This window comes from Rhincodon typus, chromosome 7 (genome assembly GCF_021869965.1).
Source record: "Rhincodon typus isolate 14 chromosome 7, sRhiTyp1.1, whole genome shotgun sequence".
NCBI classification, from domain to species: Eukaryota; Metazoa; Chordata; class Chondrichthyes; order Orectolobiformes; family Rhincodontidae; genus Rhincodon; species Rhincodon typus.
The window spans coordinates 71,844,369-71,864,510 of NC_063338.1; the positions used below are offsets into that span (position 1 = coordinate 71,844,369).

The 20,142-nt window shown below is 41.1% G+C and overlaps 1 protein-coding gene across 1 annotated transcript in view; it reads right to left on the reverse strand.

The window, feature by feature from the left end:
• The window catches only part of LOC109911043 (low-density lipoprotein receptor-related protein 1-like), a 1,753,343-nt gene that overhangs the window by 927,893 nt on the left and 805,308 nt on the right, over window positions 1–20,142 (reverse strand). The window contains exon 9 of the mRNA XM_048599379.1: window positions 5,872–6,061. Coding sequence (XP_048455336.1) covers window positions 5,872–6,061 — 190 coding nt within the window. The remainder of the gene's footprint in view (window positions 1–5,871; window positions 6,062–20,142) is intronic.

The window sequence follows — 20,142 nt, forward strand, 5'->3', positions numbered from 1 at the left end:
AGGCCCGAAACGTCAGCCTTTCTGCTCCTATGATGCTGCTTGGCCTGCTGTGTTCATCCAGCCCTGCACCTTGTTGTCTGGGATTCTCCAGCATCTGCAGTTCCCACTATCTTTAATTTTTGTTTAGGTGTGGAGATGTGTTTTGGTGTGTGAGTGGCCACATCTAGTTTTAATTTGAGGAGATTTGCAAATCCTCTACATTTCTAAATTAGTGCTGTTTTTTGGCCTTTCTGGAATTTGGGAATTCAGAGCACACCCATCCTCCTAGGTTCTCCATTTTAAATGGAGACAAAGAAATGTACACCAACTTTACTTGGTGGGACAGAGTTTTGAAATCCAATTAAATGCACACTGTTAATCATAATAATCATAAATCCTGGAAAGAGGAGTTGCCCTGTATGCTGAAAAGCATTATTTATTCACATGCACTATAGTAGTTTGTCGAAGGAGAAAGCAGCATTACACAAAGAGACATATAACAAAACACCCTGCCACAGTGCATCTTCTTCCTCTCAGAAACAATGGGCTTGGTACTCTAAGGAAAGTCACTCTTAGTCAGATTTTGACTTATCTCATTTTTTACATTAAGACTGAGCTCCACATTTCTAGCCATTCCATTTAATTCCCGATTCCTTTAGAAATTCAGAGCCTACTTCAAGTCTAACTGATACCCTGTACTGCAGGACAATAAGGGGTAGTCAAACCATGCCCAATTTTGCAGCAGCCAGTTGCCATTTTCTGAGACATAAATGTTCAACAGCATAGCTCGGTATTCTTTCCAGGCAGCTTTCAAGGTAAATGCGTAAGGTTAATGGAACGTCGGCCCTTGTTTCAAGAGAGTTGGAGTATAAAAGTAGGGAAGATTTACTGCAAAGTACAAGGTGCTGGTAAGAACAGATCTGGAGTACTGCGAGTAGTCTTGGTCCCCTTATCTAAGGAAATATATCATTTCATTGGAGGTAGTTCAGAGAAGATTCACGGGTATGACCCCCGGTAGGATGGATTGTCTAATGAGCACAGATTGAATAGCTTGGGACTCGACTGATTGGAATTTGGAAGAATGAGAAGTAATCTCATTGAAACATATAGGATTCTTAACGGGCTTGTCAGACTAAATGCTGAGAGGATGTTTTCCCCTTTGTGGGAGTCTAGGACCAGACAGCATGGTCTGATAATAAAGGGACACCAATTGAAGACAGGGATGAGGTGGAATTTCATCACATAGAAGGTTGAGAGTCCTTGGAACTCATTGTTGCAGAGAGCTGTGGGGGCAGAGTCCTTGTGTAGAGTTATGTTTGAGATAGATAGATTCTTGATCAGTCAGGAATCAAGGTTACAGGGAATATGCAGGAAAGTGGACTTGGGGAATGCCAGATCAGTCTGAATCCTATTGAATGGTGCAGTTGACTTGAGGAGCCAAGTGGCTTACTCCTATTCCTATTTCTTGTGGTCTTATGTTTAGGATAGGTCAGGTTCGGGATGGGTGGTGAGATGGTTGAGTGCATCAGGGCTGGCTTTTGACGGAGGGTGTGGTTTGGGTTTCATGGGTTTGGGGATCAGGGCTGGCTGCATGAGAATTTTAGGGGAAGTGGAAGTAGGTGTTAGGGCTGCAGTGGTAGGGGTTGTGTTGGGGGTCAGTTAGGACAGTGGTGTTTCCAGGGCTGGTGGGAGCAGCTATCAGGTGCAGCGCAATGGGCTGGGTGGTGGTTGTTGGGGCCAGCTGATTTGGCATAGGGGGTGAGTTTTAGGACCAGCGAGTTATTTTTGATGGGGTCAAGTCCTGGGTAGTCCTTCTCATGGGGGTAAAAAGGCCAGGGAAGGTGTAATTTGGATGGTGCATGTTAAATTGAGGAGGGGGGTTGTTCAGCTTACCAACTTATTCTAAAGTTAGACTAGGATTTTAATTGTCTATCTTCTCCTGGGTAATTATTACTTTGAGGGAGCAGAACCTTTCAAATTCACAAATTTGTGAGCATTTTTTTAAACAGTTCCAGACACAGGAGAATTGCCAATCAGAATCTTCAATTTTCGAGGCATTTCCAACAGAAATGTTGCAACTTGGATTCTACAGAGTCCAACCAGCAAACTTCAATTTGCACGGTTCCAATGACGGTCCAATGCATTGGAATATCCAGGCAAATGATAAGACTGCTTTTCTTAAATGACAAGTGGTTTATTTTGTTCACAACAAAAGTAAAATGTCTTCCACTAGTATTTCACATAATCCTCAATGGTTGTACATAGTGCATACTGGGTGCATGGCTGTGGAGGATATAGAAAGAGTTGGCATGGATGAACTGACAGTGCACAGAGTATACATCAAGGACACAGAGGTGGCATGGGCAATCTGAAAGGGACATTCAGACTTTCTGATCAAAGTCATTTTTATTTTGCTTCCTGATTAGTATTTCCAACGAATAGTGTGTTTTAAACAGTGTCAACTGTTTGTTCAAACATTTCTATTAAGACAACCAACATTTTGGGGAGGCATTGGCCTGGTGGTTTTATTACAAGACTATTAATCCAGAGACGCAGCTAATGTGCTGGGAATCTGGGTTCAAATTCTGCCATGACAGAAAATGGAATTTGAATTCAATTGTTTTAGAAATCTGGGATTAAGAGTCTAATAATGACTATGAAACTGTTGTTGATTATGGATTTATGGATGTGCTTTAGGGAAGGAAATCTAACATCCTTAACTGGTCTGGTCGACATGTAACTCCAGACCCATAGCAATGTGGTTGATTCTCAACTGGCCTCTGGGCAATTAGAGATGGACAATAAATATTGCTCTGGCCAGTGATATCTACGGCCCGTGAATGAGTTTTAAAATTTCTGTAAATTGGAAATTTACGTTAATATTCAGATTTCAAGCATTTTAGTTTTGTGCCATCTTGATTTTTCTACCATTAAGGAACTTTCCATATTTCTCTCTTTTCAGAATGTCTTCGGTGTATGTTAAATGGTGTGTGAATTGACAGAATGATAAATTTACAGAAGCTTAGTTTTTATAAGTCTGTTGTTGATGCTTTCTGTTTTGTCAAAGAGGGGGTTGTATTATCTGTGTTTTCTTCTGGTGAAGAATTTTTAACAGGCACCCATCAGTGGATTTGCCTGCAGATTGTGGTGAGGTGGGAGCATGGGTTTGTGAAACTTCATTTCCTATCCTTATCCCAAATGAGGTCTTAAATGACCATTCGATGCCCAGAAAAAGATAATTTTATGCCTCAGTCTCAATTTTCAAGATGTTTATAAGCCAACCAAGCCATGGGCAGATGGAGACATAACTGCATTGACACTTTCTTTCAAGCTTGAGAGCCTCCCATTCAAACAGCTGATTCCACTGGGTGCTTCCTCCATACCTGCCTTTAACATCATGACCTCGCCATAACTGTTCAGTATTCCTACATCCTAGGGCCCTGGTACAATTAACTCTGTGGGCTCCTTGCACTGATAGCAGTGACCATTATTCCCCACAGCATTGCTGGGACCAGATTGACTAGCAGCTCACCAAGGCAGTAATTCTCAGGATGTAACATATGCTGTGGATGTATCATTCTCAGATTTCCTGAAGGCATTTAATATATGTCACATCAAGATGACTTCAGCAAACAAAAGCTAAAATAAAATTTTAAGAACAAAACAAAAGTGTAAGGGGAAGCATATTAGCAGGAACATGGTACATGGTAGTTCCCGTTTTAACTCTCCTGCATGATGTTACAAATCTGGCTCTTCCTACCTCCCCTAATCCACTCACTGTGTCTGTCAGCTCGGCCTCACGAATTTACCACACATCCCTTCAGTCTGCTCTCCATAACCGTCTCCTTTTTTGGGCGCTATCTGTAGTCCCAGCAGGGACATTACTCAAACCTGACTGAGAGAGTGGCCACAGCTGAAATTATAAAGTCGCTGGCCAATCAAATTGCTCAGCAGGTCTCTCAGGTGGCCCTTCCTCCCTACGTCAGGGCTGGTTGCTCAGTCTGAGCCAATTAATGCTCCCAACTGATGTGCTTTTTTTTGGCCAGTGTAAAATCCTGCTTATTGTATTTGTCGTTGGAGGGGATGTATAACTCTTACAGACCTGGAGGTGTATCCTTGTTTCTCAGGACTTTCTATTTTAATATGCTATCCATTACATATCCTTCTGGGGTGGCCAAAGTCTCCTGAAGAATCTCTGAGCAGGCCACTAATTAATTGATATCCGTGGAGCCTGGAGCCTGCTAGAAACCAGCATATAATGCCAGAAAAGAATGCCCCATACAATTAACAGTAGGTCAGTCTTTCTTATTCAGCACTTGTTGAGCCACTGCTAATTTAGTGTGGAATACATCCATTTTAAGTAGCAGAAAGGGGCATGCAGATAGATTTCTTCTCCAAATATGCAATGTAATCTCAATTACAATTCATCTAATCATGTCGAGTCCAATCGTCCATATGTTTTAAGTGGATCTTGTTGGTTGCCCACAATTCTTTAGGACTCAGTGTTTTTGTTAACAGTGTTTTGTTTGTTAACAGACCCAGGTCACCAAATGAGCAGCAGATGCTGGATTTCTTAGCAGTGTTGGTGATTCACAAGCCTGAAATACACTTATTAAGGTGCAGATGCCCTCTGGCATTCCCCAAATTAATTGCTTTCCTCTGGTCCATCATATTTGTTTGGAGTCTGATGGATACAATCTCAATATTAATGTTGGGAACATCGCTTGTGCTCAACAATTTGAGTGTTTCATGTTTGAATTGACTGATGATCCAAACAAAACTAGAAAGTCAGTAGCACTTGCATCAAATTGGCTATGCCAGCTACATCACTAATCCAGCTGAGCCTGGTCGGGATTTGTTGAGGTGAACCACCTCCCAGTCTCAAGATCATCAGAGCTGTGTCTTCTGTTGCCACTTTGAGGGGCTTATTGGAGGACAGACCTGTTGAAGAGTATTGAAGGAGTTAGAGAGGGCTTGCCCACCACTAATTCAACCTGAATCCATGAAAAAGCTTGGTCAGCAGAGACATAAATTGCACCACGTGCCACCTAGATACCAATGACTAATACTTCAGTCACTGTATCAGTGCTTTCATCGCTACCGACATGAATACAACACAAATACCTAATGCCAAAACATTGCTGCATCTCTTATAGTGCATGGAATCATAGATGGCATTTAACTGCATTTACCATGACTAATCCACCTAGCCTACACAACCCTGGACACTGTAACATAATTTAGCATGGTCAACCCATCTAACCTATACATCTTTAGACTGCGGGAGGAAACCCGAGCACCCAGCAGAAACCTACACAGATACAGGGAGCACATGCAAATTCCACACAGACTGTCACCCAAGGTTGGAATTGAACTCAGGTCTCTGGTGTTGTGAGGCAGCAATGCTAACCACTGAGCCATAATATCATTTTGAACATTTCTGCTAGATCTTATCTGTCGTGCAAATTTCATCTTGGAAAGGTAGGAGTACAACTTTTCACACATACTTTAAATACATTTCAGTGAGGATAAAATACATTTCAATCTTCCTTGCTATACAGTTTTTTTCAGGATAGTAATCAGTGACAATTCAGCATATTCATTTTTCACGTTTTTGAACAGAACTCCTAATTAATAGCAAAGTAGTGGTGGTGTTATGTTAGGGATTCATATCCACTGGGAAGTGCCATGAGACTAACACTTATTTCACAGTAGGTACTTAAAAATGCTCAGAGGATATCAACACTCATTGTACCAAGCACAGATTTCAGCTGAAGGCCTGGAAGCAAAGCACTTTACAAAATATACTGAAAAATATTGAAGAACTACAGAAGCGAACATCTACTGCATACAAATCACCCAGTAAAAATGTTTTCAAATGTGATATCTTACCTGGTGGTTGCCTTAGTTTGTGGTAGACGTGTAGAACTCTGCCATTCTCTAGTTTTGCAAGTGTTTCCATGTCTGTACCATTGAATCTGTTTATTTTAGTGATGCTTAATTTGTACTTAGCGGTGAAGTTATCTAAATTGATGGCGTAAATGAAGTTTTCAAACACTGCCAAACTGTAAAGATGTTGAACCTGCAAATAAAAAATAGCTTAGTATTGCCATCTGGTAAATTATCAGTGCATAATTTCTGAGACAATAAATCAGGCAGCTTTCAGATTAATGACATACAATTTATATGTATTTAATCATTACAATGCAAGAATTCATTTGCCAGTCACATTTGGGAAGGCTGATATCTTGCTGTGTTACAGTTATCTATTATTTCTTTGCTTTCATAAAAATGGTTTCGAGGCCAATTCTCAAACCTCATGTTTTATTACAAAAACTGAGAATTTTAAATTAAAGTGAAAATAATAATCACTTATATATAATTTGTAATTATTGTAAAGTTTAAAATGTATACCCATATTTCACAGAATCACAGAATTAGTATAGAATAGGAGACCTGTTGTATCTGTACCCGCACTCTAAATGAGTAATTCACCTACTACTCATTCCCCATAACCAGGCACTTTCTTTCTTTTCAAATAATAATCTAATTCTATCTCAAGTGTCTCAGTTGAACCTGCTTCCAACACATTCTCAGGCTGCATATTTCAGATCTTAACCACTCAGAGCGTGAAAATGTTTTCCTTTTGTCTCCATTGCATCTTTTGAGAGTTATCTTAACTCTGTGCCCTCTCAATCTTAATTTTCTAATAGGAGCATTTTTGTCCCATTTACTACCATGATTTTGAATACCTCTATCAAATCTTCTCTCAACTTCTCCAATCTAACAACAGAAGTGAATTTTTCCTTTAACTCGTTTATAACTTGCTAGGACCATTTCAGAGGGCAGTCAACTACCGGACCCGAAACGTTAACTCTGATTTTTTCTTCACAGATGCTGACAGATCTGCTGAGCTTTTCCAGCAACTTCTATTTTTGTTCATGTTTTTACTTAATATTGTCCCTCTACATTCTTCTAACCAAATTAATCGCTACACGTTTCATGGCATGGAATTCCATTTACCACTTGTCCATTTATTTCACGAACTTGTCTATCCCCTTTTGAAGTTCTACACTATATTCCTTGTGATTCAAAATGATTCCAAGTTCCATATCACGTGAAAAGTTTGAAATTAACAATGACAAATTAACAATTAACAATTAACAAATTAAAGATAACAGCAATGGGCAAGTATTAAACAGAACCATGTTAATGGTGTACAGTTTTTGATCAGCTTTTTGACATGCTTATCCTGCAGGCCCTACTGGAACACACTTCACACTTTATGAACAGACCAATCCCCACCTCTGTCATGACACAGCCCCTGATTGATTGCAACCTTCATCAATTGCAACCTGGCAACAGACATAGCTTCGATGTCCAAGGTTTCAACCGTCCATGGAAAGTCTAGACAACCCTCAACTGCTTAAGGACAGACCAGGAAAGTTGAAGCCACTCGCTCCACAAGTGACCACAAGGAAAAACTCAAAATTGTGATTGTGGTTATCCAAATTTAGACCGTCATCTTCGGCAATCCATTCCTGATGGCATCACAACCAGTCACTTTATCAGCTGAATCCCTTGAACAGATTGTTAACTTCAACATTAAGCTACAGCTCCTTAGCCACATGAATAAAAATGTCCTTTAATTGCAGAATTGTACAGCTGGTTATTGGGATCAAACATGCAGTTTGGAGAAAGAAAAATTACTTTGCAATTCATTTGTTTCTTCAAAGTGCACTATGTGTAGACAGGTAACTTTTTCACATATTCTTAGTAGTGAGAATTTGTGATGAATCTGCTGCCAGCCACAAAATACTTAACATATGCTTCTACCAATAATATTCAAAGGAAACTTAGTTTGAAGTTAAGGCCACCGTGCCTCAGCACCAATTACCTGACAATTGTAGGGAAACGATTCGAAAAATTGTCTTAAATCATTCTGCAAAATGGAATTGCAGGAGGAAACTTGAGCTCTGAGAAACCAAACACTGAGCTCATTTAAAAAAGTTTTTTCTTCACCTCTTTCTTTGAACATGGATACAACACTTGCAATTATCCAGCCCTCTGGCAACACATCCTCTATTTAAGGGAAGATTGGTAGATTATGGTCAATGCCTCCACATTATACATCCTTATTTGTCTCAACATCCTCCAATGCATTATAACTAGTCCTGGTGACTTAATGAACATTTAAGTACGGACAGTCTTTCTAAGTTTTCTCAATTTTAGTTCACCCGGAATCAGAACTAGCTCCTTTTTCACTATGACCTTGTCAGCATCTTCTTTTTAAGATGACAACTGCAAAGTTTTCATTTAGTTTCCATGCATGCCCTGTGATATGACTTTTTCATTTTTTATTGGCCTTTACATCTCTTTACTACACATTCACTATTTATATGCCTTTAGGACTTCTAGATCTATTCTAATCCCATTTTAGAGCACTTGTGCCATAGCTTTACACATTATGACATTTCAAGCATTCACCTAAATTGTTCTCCCTTATACTGAGGACCCAGTTTTACCCTTTTAAGCAGTGAGTTCGAGGCAGCCACAAGTTCTGGCTGAAAAATATCCTCAAATCCTCTTTTAAACCTCCTGCTCCTCGAGTTAAAACTGAACCATCTGGTAATTGACCCTTTTACTGAGGTAAAAGGTTTCCCACTATGTACCCTATCTATGCCCCTCATAATTTTTCACACTTCAATCAGATAACCGTCTCTGCTCTAACAAAAACAAGCCAGCCTATCTTAGATAACAAGGTGTAGAGCTGGATGAACACAGCAGGCCAAGCAGCATCAGAGGAGCAGGAAGGCTGACGTTTCGAGCCTCGAGCTGCTTGGCCTGCTGTGTTCATCCAGCTCTACACCTTGTTATCTCAGATTCTCCAGCATCTGCAGTTCCTACTACCCCAGCCTATCTTATCTTCCTCACAGCTGAAACACTTCAGCCCAAGCAACATCTTGGTGAATTTCTTCTGCACCGTCCAGTGCTTTTACATCTTTCCTATGGTGTGGCTACCAGAACTAACACAATACTCCAAACATTATATACTTTTCCATTATAACTCCTTGCTTTTGTATTCAGTGCCTTGACTAATAAAGACAAGAATCCCATCTGCCTTCTTCACTATCTTATCTATCCATTTTGCTGCCTCAATAAAATATGGACATGAACGTGAAGGTCCCTCTGATCCTCTGTACTTCCTAGACTTCTACCATTCAACGTGTACACCTTGTCTTGCCAGTCCTTCCAAAATGAATCTCTGCACATTTCTGGATTAAATTCCATTTGTCACTGTTCAACCCATCCTGACCAGCCCATCTATATTGATCTGTAGTATTATTCTTTCCTCCATGATACTTACTGCACCATTTTTGTGTTATATACTAACTTATTGATTATATCTCCTATATCGTACATTTGACATAGCCACCTTTTGCTCTGCTTTAAGAGCTTGCACTTTATTGATTTAATCATTCAGGACATCTGATTTTTGATTGCCCTTTCATTGTTCAGAAGTTTCTGGTCTTGACTCCACTATCTTCCTGCCCAACATCTCTTTACCCAACTATGACAGCAAATGTCCAATGTACCTGACTCATCTCCTCTTTATGATGAAACAATAAGTTGCCCACACTGTTCCTGAAAATCATTGATTCCAATTTACCTGGACAGCTCTAAAATTACTCCTCCTTTAATTTAATATTTTCAAATTTTTCCTTGTCCTTTTCTTTGGTGAACCTAAACCTTATTCTCACTCACCTTTTTCTCCAGAACTAGGATCTAAAGATGTTGATTAATTATATATAATCAATCAGCATAATATAGATATTTATACACATAAAATCCTGAGCACACTTCAGAAACTTTCTTCCCTTTATGCTTTCTGTCATTATTCTCCCAGTCTATGTTCAAATAATAACTGCAGTTGTTTCAGTTTTTATTTAGTATTTAACTCACTGCCACATCTCTTCTACCCATGTCCACCTTGAAGAAGTTTTGCTCCTCCATCCGACTGGATTTCCATTCCAATCTTTCTTCTTGTTCACCAACATTAATTTCACAGTCACTCCTGGTGTTTGACCAAGTATTTGCTAAAACTCGTTCCCACAGCCATATCATATTCCTCAGTGACTGCCTCTGGCTCAGACTCACCCTACGTGGATTCCAACTGAAGTTTCATCCCTCATGTTTTGAATCCTCCCAGGATCACAGATATCTCCGTGATGTTCAACAAACCATGGACAGCTGCTCTCGCCGTATCCTGAGATCCACACTGAGTGCCATGCAGCGCCACATGCGCACTCTCAACATTTCTCTTTAACAACATCGCATCACACTGGTTGAGGGTTACACCATTCCAGAGTTCCACTTCATCCTCCGGCTCATTTGTCATGCTAACAAGAAACTTTTTCTTTTCCTTTCAGGCATCAAGGCCCACAAGATGCAACAACTCAAAGATACCCATGGTCCTCTGGAACCTTCCTCTCCTCCCTTCCCTCTGACTCCATCCCCTCTCCTAACCTCACCTCCCGTCAGGTATTCACCACCCCTCCTAACCTTCCACTTTCCGATGCTGAACGTTCTGTACTCAGCAAAGGCCTCAGCTTTATCCCTCTCCGTCCCCACCTTAACACATTTTGAGCAATACATGACGTTGAACTCTCGTTCCGCTGTCTTCGCCTCCATGCCGATTTCTTTGGACAAGAGTCTTCTTCTCGTCCCACAACCCCCTTCGTCCAGTTGAAAAAAACAGTTCTGAGGAAGGGTCACCGGACCCGAAACATTAACTCTGATTGTTTCTTCTCAGATGCTGCCAGACCTGCTGAGCTTTTCCAGCAACTTCTGTTTTTGTTCCTGATTTACAGCATCTGCAGTTCTTTCGGTATTTATTTCAAATCATTAATGTCCCCCATTATCGCTGCTCTGTAATTTCCCTGCAAACTTACTCATGTTAATATTTCCTCCTAGATATTAGAGTTCCCCACTCATGAAATGATACCTCTGTTGTTTCTCACCTCTAAGCAAAAATATTCTGGGCCTTGCTCCCTCTAGTATGAACTAAAAAGCTTAAAAATGGTCATGCAGTTGATCGACATTTGGTGCATATTATGTCAATAATTGTCTGTTATGCTATGAGATTGTATATTAAATCAATTCGGTCACGGGTGAATTTGTCAGCCTGTCGCAACACAAGGATTGAGTGCATGGAAAATAGTAATTGTCAATTCACCTTAATTCAGAATGTCACAAAGAAGGTTATATACAACACAACTACCTTGTAGTCTGTAATTATCAAAGGGTCAGGATGCGTGCCAATAATATCAACGTCTGAGATTATCAAGGTACTTAACGGGAAATTTCTCATTAAGAGAGCCTTGGAAATTCTGATCTCATTGTAATTAGGAAAGTAGGAATTTTATACATTGTGAAAGATCCATCTGAGTGATTCTTATCAACACTTGCAATGTTTGCAAGTCTTGTAATCGTCAAAAAGGTCATTTTGGAACCATTCACAGTGATCCTATCCAGGATATGATCTTTGCCCACTCACAGAGCTGTGATAATCATAGGTTTTGAGCAGATTTAAATAAAGGTGTAAGAAAAGATGACAATTTCTTGGATCCTCAATGCAAATTGGACATGGGAAAACAAGTCAAATGTTGCACCTTTTCCCTGAGCATCTGATCAGTGCTCAAAGTGTGAACAGGGACTGGGTTACTGTGAGTACATTTAAGGAACTTCTAACTTTTTTTTAACCTCCTGGGTGTGTTGAAGCAGAAAGCTGAAGAAAAGTGTCAATTTTTCTGTGAGTTAAAGGGAGAAGACCTGAGTAAAAGAGACCAGCATATTTTCTCTCCCTCCCTGGGTTAAAGAAAAGGCTCAAGAATATTGTGTGGACAATACAGGTTTATCATTATCATCCAGACAGTTGGATGTGCGAACCTTTGATCTCAAGAGTTTAAAATAAGACAAGAGGCTGTGTGAAGGAGGTCAACTGTCCTGTAGTGAAAATGAACTGGGAGATTTTGGCTTCAGTGTAGTATTTACTAAATTAAACTACAACTGAAGTGAAAGAAATACATCTGTGGGTTTATTTTCATTAATGTGTCTTGTGCCAGCTTATTCACCTGTTCTTCTGTTATTACTGTGCAATTCATTTCCTTGTGATTTTGAAACATTGTTAAATAAAATTATTTTTACAATTGTGCCTTTGCCACTGTTATTTTATTCAAGTCTGGACCTTTGTAAAAGTTCATGCTGTATACCATCCAGAACATCCTCTTTCTCCAGCCCTGTAATGTTCTCATTAATCAAGATTGACAGCCCTCTTTCTTCCCTTCCTTCCCTATCTTTCATGTAAACCTTGCATTTAAAAATATTTAGCACCCAGTCCTGACCTTGTTTCAGGCTCATAGCAATGAAACCAATGGTCTTTTTAAGGGATCAATTGAGGCCACCAATAAAAAGCAAAAAAAAATGAACCTGGAGCAGAAGCAGGAAAACTCTCTTTGATTAAGATTATAAACTATTTGTGCTGCAGTGCAGCAATCCAAGTCTAGGCAATAAGGTCCAAGTTTAAGTTCCATCTGCCTTGGAAGTATGTCATAACATATCCAAACAGACTAATTTAAAAACACTTATAAACCATGGGCCAGTGTCAGCCCCCTATGCATCCACTTTCCAATCTCTTCTCTACCTCCCAGACTCTCAGAGGATTCAGTGATGTGATTTTCATTCCCTTTGTGACCAGTATGCCCCCTTTCAGAGCATAAAATGATGTCCTGGCATACTGATTGCACCCTGAGGACAGAAGACTACTAAGTCTTTTTGCTCATCATTTTCAACACGGCTTTGTGTTTGCATTCAGGAACCAATCTATTTTCTTGGCAAGCATGTTAATTGGCGGACAGAAAAATGCTTCACATCATATCTAAGTTGCTGCAGTTACAAGTAAATCTGTTAAATTATTTCTTGTGACATCACACACGAAAACAAAAGAGCATAATAGAATGCCAGCTGAAATGCCCAGCTGGTCCACTGAGATAATACATAAAGGAACATCAGTACAACTGAGGTGACAGCACCATACTCAGAACAGATGCTAAGCCAGCTGGAGAGAAAGAAACCAAGACACATAGCTCTTCCTTGTGGCAAGGGGGTATTTACTCACTCAGTGCTATAGCTCTCACCCAACCAACCCACTGCTTTAGTTGTTCCTCTTTATAATGTGCTGTTGTTTATTTTAAGCAACATGTTCAGACGTTTTGTGACACATATCTGGGACAAGTGGAACCGAAACCCTGGCATCCTGGCTCAGAGATAAGGATACTACCACTGCTCAATGGCAATTCATACCTGTTTCTCTTACTCCTGAAAAAATGACATTACCAAACCTTAGTAATGTGACTGTCAAGACAGCAATATCACAAGTCTAGATTCCTTATTACTTTGGGTAATTTGGCTTTTTAATATTATTTGTATTGAGATCATTATGGCACCTAACAAGGTTGTTTATGGTTATTGATACCTAAATATTGATTTTTTAAAAAACTGATTCTTGGGGTGTGGATTCCTTTCATTCATCTCAATATGATTGAGTGGCCATTCAGACATCAAATGTTATCCACATTGATGTGGGTCTGGGGTCACATATTAACTAGACCAGATAAGGAAAACAAAATTGGAGACAATAAGGACTGCAGATGCTGGAAGCCAGAGTCTGTAGGTGTGATGCTGGAAAAGCACAACAGGTCAGACAGCATCCAAGGAGCAGGAAAGTCAACTTTTATGGCCGAAACACTTGGTCAAGACTGGGGACAGGAGGGGAGCCCAGAAATAAATAGGGAGTGGCGTGGGGCTGGGGGAAGGATAGGAGAGATGGTGATAGGTGGATACAGGTAGGCCAGAAACGTCAGCCTTCCTGCTCCTATGATGCTGCTTGGCCTGCTGTGTTCATCTAGCTCTACACCTTATTATCACAGGTTGGAGGTTATTGTGATTGGTCTATGTAAAGGGTGGAGCAGAAGGTGAGTAGGAAGATGGACAGGTTAGATCAGGTCAGTTTACATTTGGCCTCACTCTGACAGTGGAAGAGTCCACAGATAGACATGTCGTCAGGAATGTGGGAGTGGGAATTAGAATGTATGGCAACTGGAAGCTTGGGATGGTGGATGTGTGCGGAGTACAGATGCTCCATGAACCGGTCCCCAAGTCTGCGTTTGGTCTCCTCAATATAAAGGAGACCACATCAGAAGCAACGGATGCAACAGATCAGGTTGGATGAAGTGCAGGTGAATCTCTACCAGATCTGGAAGGATTGTTTAGGGCCTTGGATGGAGGTGAGATGGGAGGTGTAGGGACAGGCGTTGCACCTCTTCTGGACGCAGGGAAAGGTACCAGGTGTGGTGAAGAAATTGCTGGGGAGTGTAGAGCTGACGAGGAATTCGCGGAATGAATGGTCCCTGTGGAAACTGGACAGGGGTGGGGAGGGAAATATCTTTTTGGTGATGGGGTCTGATTGTAGGTGGTGGAAATGTTGGAGGATGATGCATTGGTTTCAGAAGTTAGTGGGCTGGTATGTGAGGACTAAGAAACTCTATCTTTATTGTTGTTGGGGGTTTTTTGAGGGCAGAAGTGTGGGAAATGGAGGTGATGTGGTTGAGTGCATCCTTAATTAGAGAGGAGGGGAAATTACAGTTCCTCAAGTAAGAGAATATCTGGGATATTTGGAGTTGAACGCCTCATTCCTGGGAGCAGTTACAGCGGAGACAGATGAATTGGGAAAATGGGATAGCATTTTTGCAGGAGGGTGGGTGAGAGGGGGTGTAGTCGAGGTAGTTGTGGGAGTCAATGGGTTTGAAATGGATGTCGGTGGTGAGTTGGTTTCCAGAGTTTGAGACAGAGAGGTGTAGGAAGGGGAGGGAGGTGTCAGAAATGGTGCAGGTGAATTTGAGTGCGGAGTGGAATGTGTTGGTGAAGTTGATGAACTGCTTGTGGCTCTCACGGGAGCATGAGATCGCACCGATGCAGTCATCAATGTAACGGGGAAAGACGTGAGGGATGGTGATGGTGTAGCTGCAGAAGAGGGACTGTTCCACAAATCCTACAAAGAGGCAGGCATAGCTCAGGCCCATGCGGGTGCCTATGGCTTCCCCTTTGGCTTGTAGGAAGTGGGCGGAATCGAAGGAAAAATTGCTGAGACCGAGGACTAGTTCAGCCAAGTGTGTGAGAGTGTTAGTGGAGGGGGACTGGTTGGGTCTACGAGAGAGGAAGAAGAAGAGGGCTTTTAGGCTGTCCGTGTGGGGGATACAGGTGTACAGGGACTAGACATTCATGGTGACGATGAAGTGTTGGGGACCAGGGAACTGAAAGTCTTGGAAAAGGTGGAAGGTTTGGTTTGTGTCATGAATGTAGGTAGGGAGTTCCTGGACCAAAACAGACTTCTTTCCCTGAAAGACAGTAATAGACCGATGAGTTTTTACAGTGATCCACACTCTCAGATACTAGCATTTTACTTCTGATTTATATAATTAATTAAATCCTAATGTTCTCCCCTCATTGTAGAATTTAACTCATGCCTCTGAACTGGTTCTCACTCTCAACAGCAGGAGATAGTAGGAACTGCTGATGCTGGAATCTGAGATAACAAGGTGTGGAGCTGGAGGAAGACAGCAGGCCAGGCAGCATCAGAGGAGCAGGACGGCTGACGTTTCGGGTCTGGACTCTTCTTCAGAAAGAGGGGAGGCGAAGGGGGCTCTGAAATAAATAGAGAGAGGGGGAGGCGATGATAGAAGGTGGCTAGTGGAGCAGATAGGTGGAGAGAAGATGGACGGGTCATGGAGGCAGGGATGAGAGGGAGGGCTGGTCTTGGGATGAGGTCGGAGGGGGGAGATTTTGAAGCTCGTAAAGTCCAAATTGAGACCATTGGGTTGTAGGCTTCCAAGGCGGAATATGAGGTGCTGTTCCTCCTGTTTTCAGGCAGCATCCTGCACCTCTTTCACCACTGTATTGATGACTGCATCGATGTGGCCTTGTGTTCCCACAAGGAGCTCAATCAGTTCATCAACTTCCCCAACACCTTCCAACCTGCCCTCAAATTCACCTGGATTATTTATAACATCTCCCTCCCCTTCCTTGACCTCTCTGTCTCCATCTCGGGAACTGACTCACCACCAACATCCAGGTCTCTGGAATAGCAGTCCAAAAATTAAACCACTAAGCTCCTTGCTTAAACAATACACACTAAAAAACTATTTTCCAGTCTTAAAAAAAAGATGCACATGCAGATTCAAGTATTTGCTCTGACTATCTGCTGAAAGTGAATTGTACCACTCTCACCATCATCTTGGATTAACTTAATCCAGGCCAGAACTCAAAGTTAGGATAAACTAATAGATAGTTCACTTACATATAAGATAAAGTCATTAAACCAAGGTGAAGTATTACAAAAATATTACAAAAATAACCACATCTGCAAATATTTCAGAACTTTTTTTTCATTTGTTGACATTTTAAAATCTAATCTTCCCGTGACTTTTACACTGGTACATCTAATGCTCTACCCTTTGTGCAGCTGTTAAATGAAAAGCAGCAATAAAAAAGGACTCGCATTAGGGCCGAAAATACTCTTTTCAGGTTTATAGATTATAGAAAAGGTGTGAATGATGGATTGACCTAATTTCGTTAATTGACCTTGTAATGCTAGTGGTGCACTTTCATCTTGAAGCACTGCAGTCTGTGTAGTGGCAATGCCCGATAGTGCGGTACAGTGATGAATTCCAGGATTTTGGATCAGCAGCAATGAAGGAACTGAGGTAACTTTCCAAGTGGTGTTGTGTACATAGAAAAGTACACGGATGCGGTGGTTTTCCAATGGGCTTGCTGCCCTTGTCCTATGAGTTGATAGAGGTCTTGGCTTTGGAATGTTCTGTCAAAGAAGCTTTGGCAAGTTTCTAAACAGCATCTTGTAGACAGTGCACACTATTGAGCTTATTGTGCAGGGATTGAATATTTAAGGCAGCAGATGGGAGCTGCAGGCTGTTTTGACTTGGTTGGTGTCACGCTTCTTGAGTGTTTCTGAAGCTGTGTGATTTAAGGGAAGTGCAGATTATTCCATCATACTCCTGACTAGTGCCTTGTAAGAGTTGTAAAAGCTATAAATAGTCACTCGGCAACTTACTCATGACAGAATTCGCAGCCTCTTGCCTGCTGATGTAAACACAATATTTATATGCTTTCTCCAGTTCAGTTTATCTTTAATGGTGACCCGAAGGTTATTCCACGCTGTGTCTCAACTTGCGTTGAATAACTTTTTTGGAACCACATAGAAGTAGGGCATTGAATTCAGGTGATGACAGATAAAGCAGTTCTGTTACAATTCCATACGGAATGTGGATTTTTCATGAAAGAAACCTCTCAAAATAGAAGTGAGGGACATATGTGAAATCCTGTGAGAAAATCTTGACAAAAAAGGTGCAATCAATGGGGAAAACAATGCTTAGATGAGCTGGCTTCAGTGGCACAAAGCATTCAATAAACTCATTAGAAGGGAGAAAGTAATAGAGGAATACTTGCATTTTTCTGCCGGAATTGCACTCCAGAAAGAAAGAACGTCAACAGCAGCATTTAGTGACCTCACTATCACTATCATTTCACTCGAACATTAATCACAAACCACCCCACTCTTCCATTTGTAAGTAAGACCACATTATCCAACTCTCAATCCCAAAAATATCTGACTTTGGCAGGGGCTGAAATATACTTCCATCTGAAAGTAACTGAGGGCAGTAGGGGCATGAATTTGCAATGGAACTCAGTTCCAATCCGTCTCCACTGTTCATTCAAACTACATCAAGAAATTTGCAGATACCGGGAAAAGTGGGAAGATTGGATAACTCGCCATTGCTGAGAAGAAAAGGTTCGCTTCTCAAGGAGTCAGAATGATTTCCAATGTAAGGTATGGGCAAACATTTTGGGATCCTCTCCGATATGCATACTATTCCATGGTATGTACCAATGAAACTTTTTGCAAACATGATGCATTCACCCTTGCCATGGAAACAACCTTCCCTTCTACAGCTAGGGCTAGGCTCTGGACTTTTGCACACGGATAGAAGCAAGTTCCATTCTGTGTCACCTAGGCTGGCAGGACAGATCCCCATAAATTTCTGGACTTTAGTGCTTGGTTTTATACTGGAAATGGCAACTAAATGGGAACTGTAAAATTGTTATTGCATTTGCCCTATAAAAGTTCTTAGGCACTTTAGAAACAGCAGTTCAGTGAAATGTTGGACAAAATTGGATTTAAATCACTGTAAGTATTCTTCCATATAATGTTAGGCCCTGGTGGTTTGAATTGCAATCAGAACACCAAATACAATTGAGTACATTCTTATAAATTGTGAAAGAAATTGCATCGCCCCAAGCACTTTCGGCTGTACACAGTGTGCTTACCATTGTGAGGAGTAACTGCATTAAGATCATTAAATGATTTTCTATTTCTGACTAACTGATACATATGACATAGATTTTTTTTTGTTTATACATCTCAAAATTATCTTCAAAAAAATCATTCTACAAAATATCAGCTGATATAATCCTTATTCCTACATCCACTTAAAAGGAAATCTGCCAAAGTACTAAAGTCGCAACACATTAGCCTGACATTAGGTTTTAAAATGGGTCTCAAACACTCATTTTCTGACGGCAGTATTGGTTCAGCAATTTAACTGCTGGCAATCTCCTCACTAATCATTTGCTGACCCACTCAGCAAAGAAGGTTGGACTGCTTTCGATGCTACTAGCATAACCTGAAAGCTAACACTCCTGAAACTTTAGCAGTGCCCCTGGCAAAGCAGAGCACTGTTCAAGCAGAAGGGGAATCTCAAAGGCTCCGCAACATAGTGGTGCCCTTGGACAGATAGATAAAAAAATAAAAATTAAATTTAAAGTGTAGAGGGCAAAAGGCCCCACAGAGCAAAAGAAACACAGCTTCAGGGCATTGGGGCTGCCATTCTTGCTGAGGGCCTTCTTTTTGTTCAATGCAGTTTCAGGATCCATTGGTCTTCTGCCCTACCACAGGGAAGTCTACTCAATGAAGCTGGCAACTCCCCTACAGAATGGGGGCAAATGAGTGAGTCACACCGCACTTAGCAAAATGTCAGTGACCCCATAAAACTGCAGTTGATGGGGGCCTTACTTTTGCAAGGTTGGTTGCCTGCTTCCATGAAGCAAGGTAACTAATCCACCTCTCAGCTCAATGGAACATGGGTTCACCAGCTGGAAAGCATTGGTGAACCATTCCAACCTTTGTTCTTTTGCACCCACCCCATCCAACATTCCCTTCTTCCATTGCCATCACCCAGGAGAATGTGGGAAGATCAGTAAAATTACTTTTTTTCAGAATTTTCTCATGAGTGCACTTTAAGGGTAATACTTCAATTAACTTAAAAACAGACTATGAATAACTTAGCTTTGAACTTTATTACAAAGCATATGTTTAAATTAGCAGTTGAGAATGATGTAACATATAGCCTGAGTACTATCCTACATATATTGGACATGTGACAAATACCACAAAGACCGGATTCTTGTTGCGACAGATATCTTTAAGCTTATTAGCAATACTACTTACATTGCTACAAGAAAAAATTGACTTATACTTAGTCTGGATCCTTTGCTTTTTGATGTTTCTGCACACTATTGACTAACTGAACAAACTACACTAACTCCATTGCATTGAGAGCCTGGATGAAATCAAAGCAAGTACCTTATACTGCAATGTTGAACAGCCACCATGGTGTGGGTTATGCCTCAACCATACTGATGAGGCAATTCATATGTTGGACCCTGTCACATAAGAACTAGATTTGGGTAACGTGATACTGAACAGACATTAAAGTATACGAGCGGCATGGTGCCTCAGTGGTCAGCACTGCTGCCACACAGTACCAGGGACAGGTTCAATTCCAGCCTCAGGTGACTGTGTGGAGTTTGCACATTCTCCCTGTGCCTGTGTGAGTTTCCTCTGGGTGCTCTGGTTTCTTCCCACAGTCCAAAGATGTGTGGATTGGCCATGCTAAATTGCCCATAGTGTCCAGGAATGTGCAGGCTATGTGGATTAGCCATGGGAAATTCAGGGTTACAGGGATAGGCTGA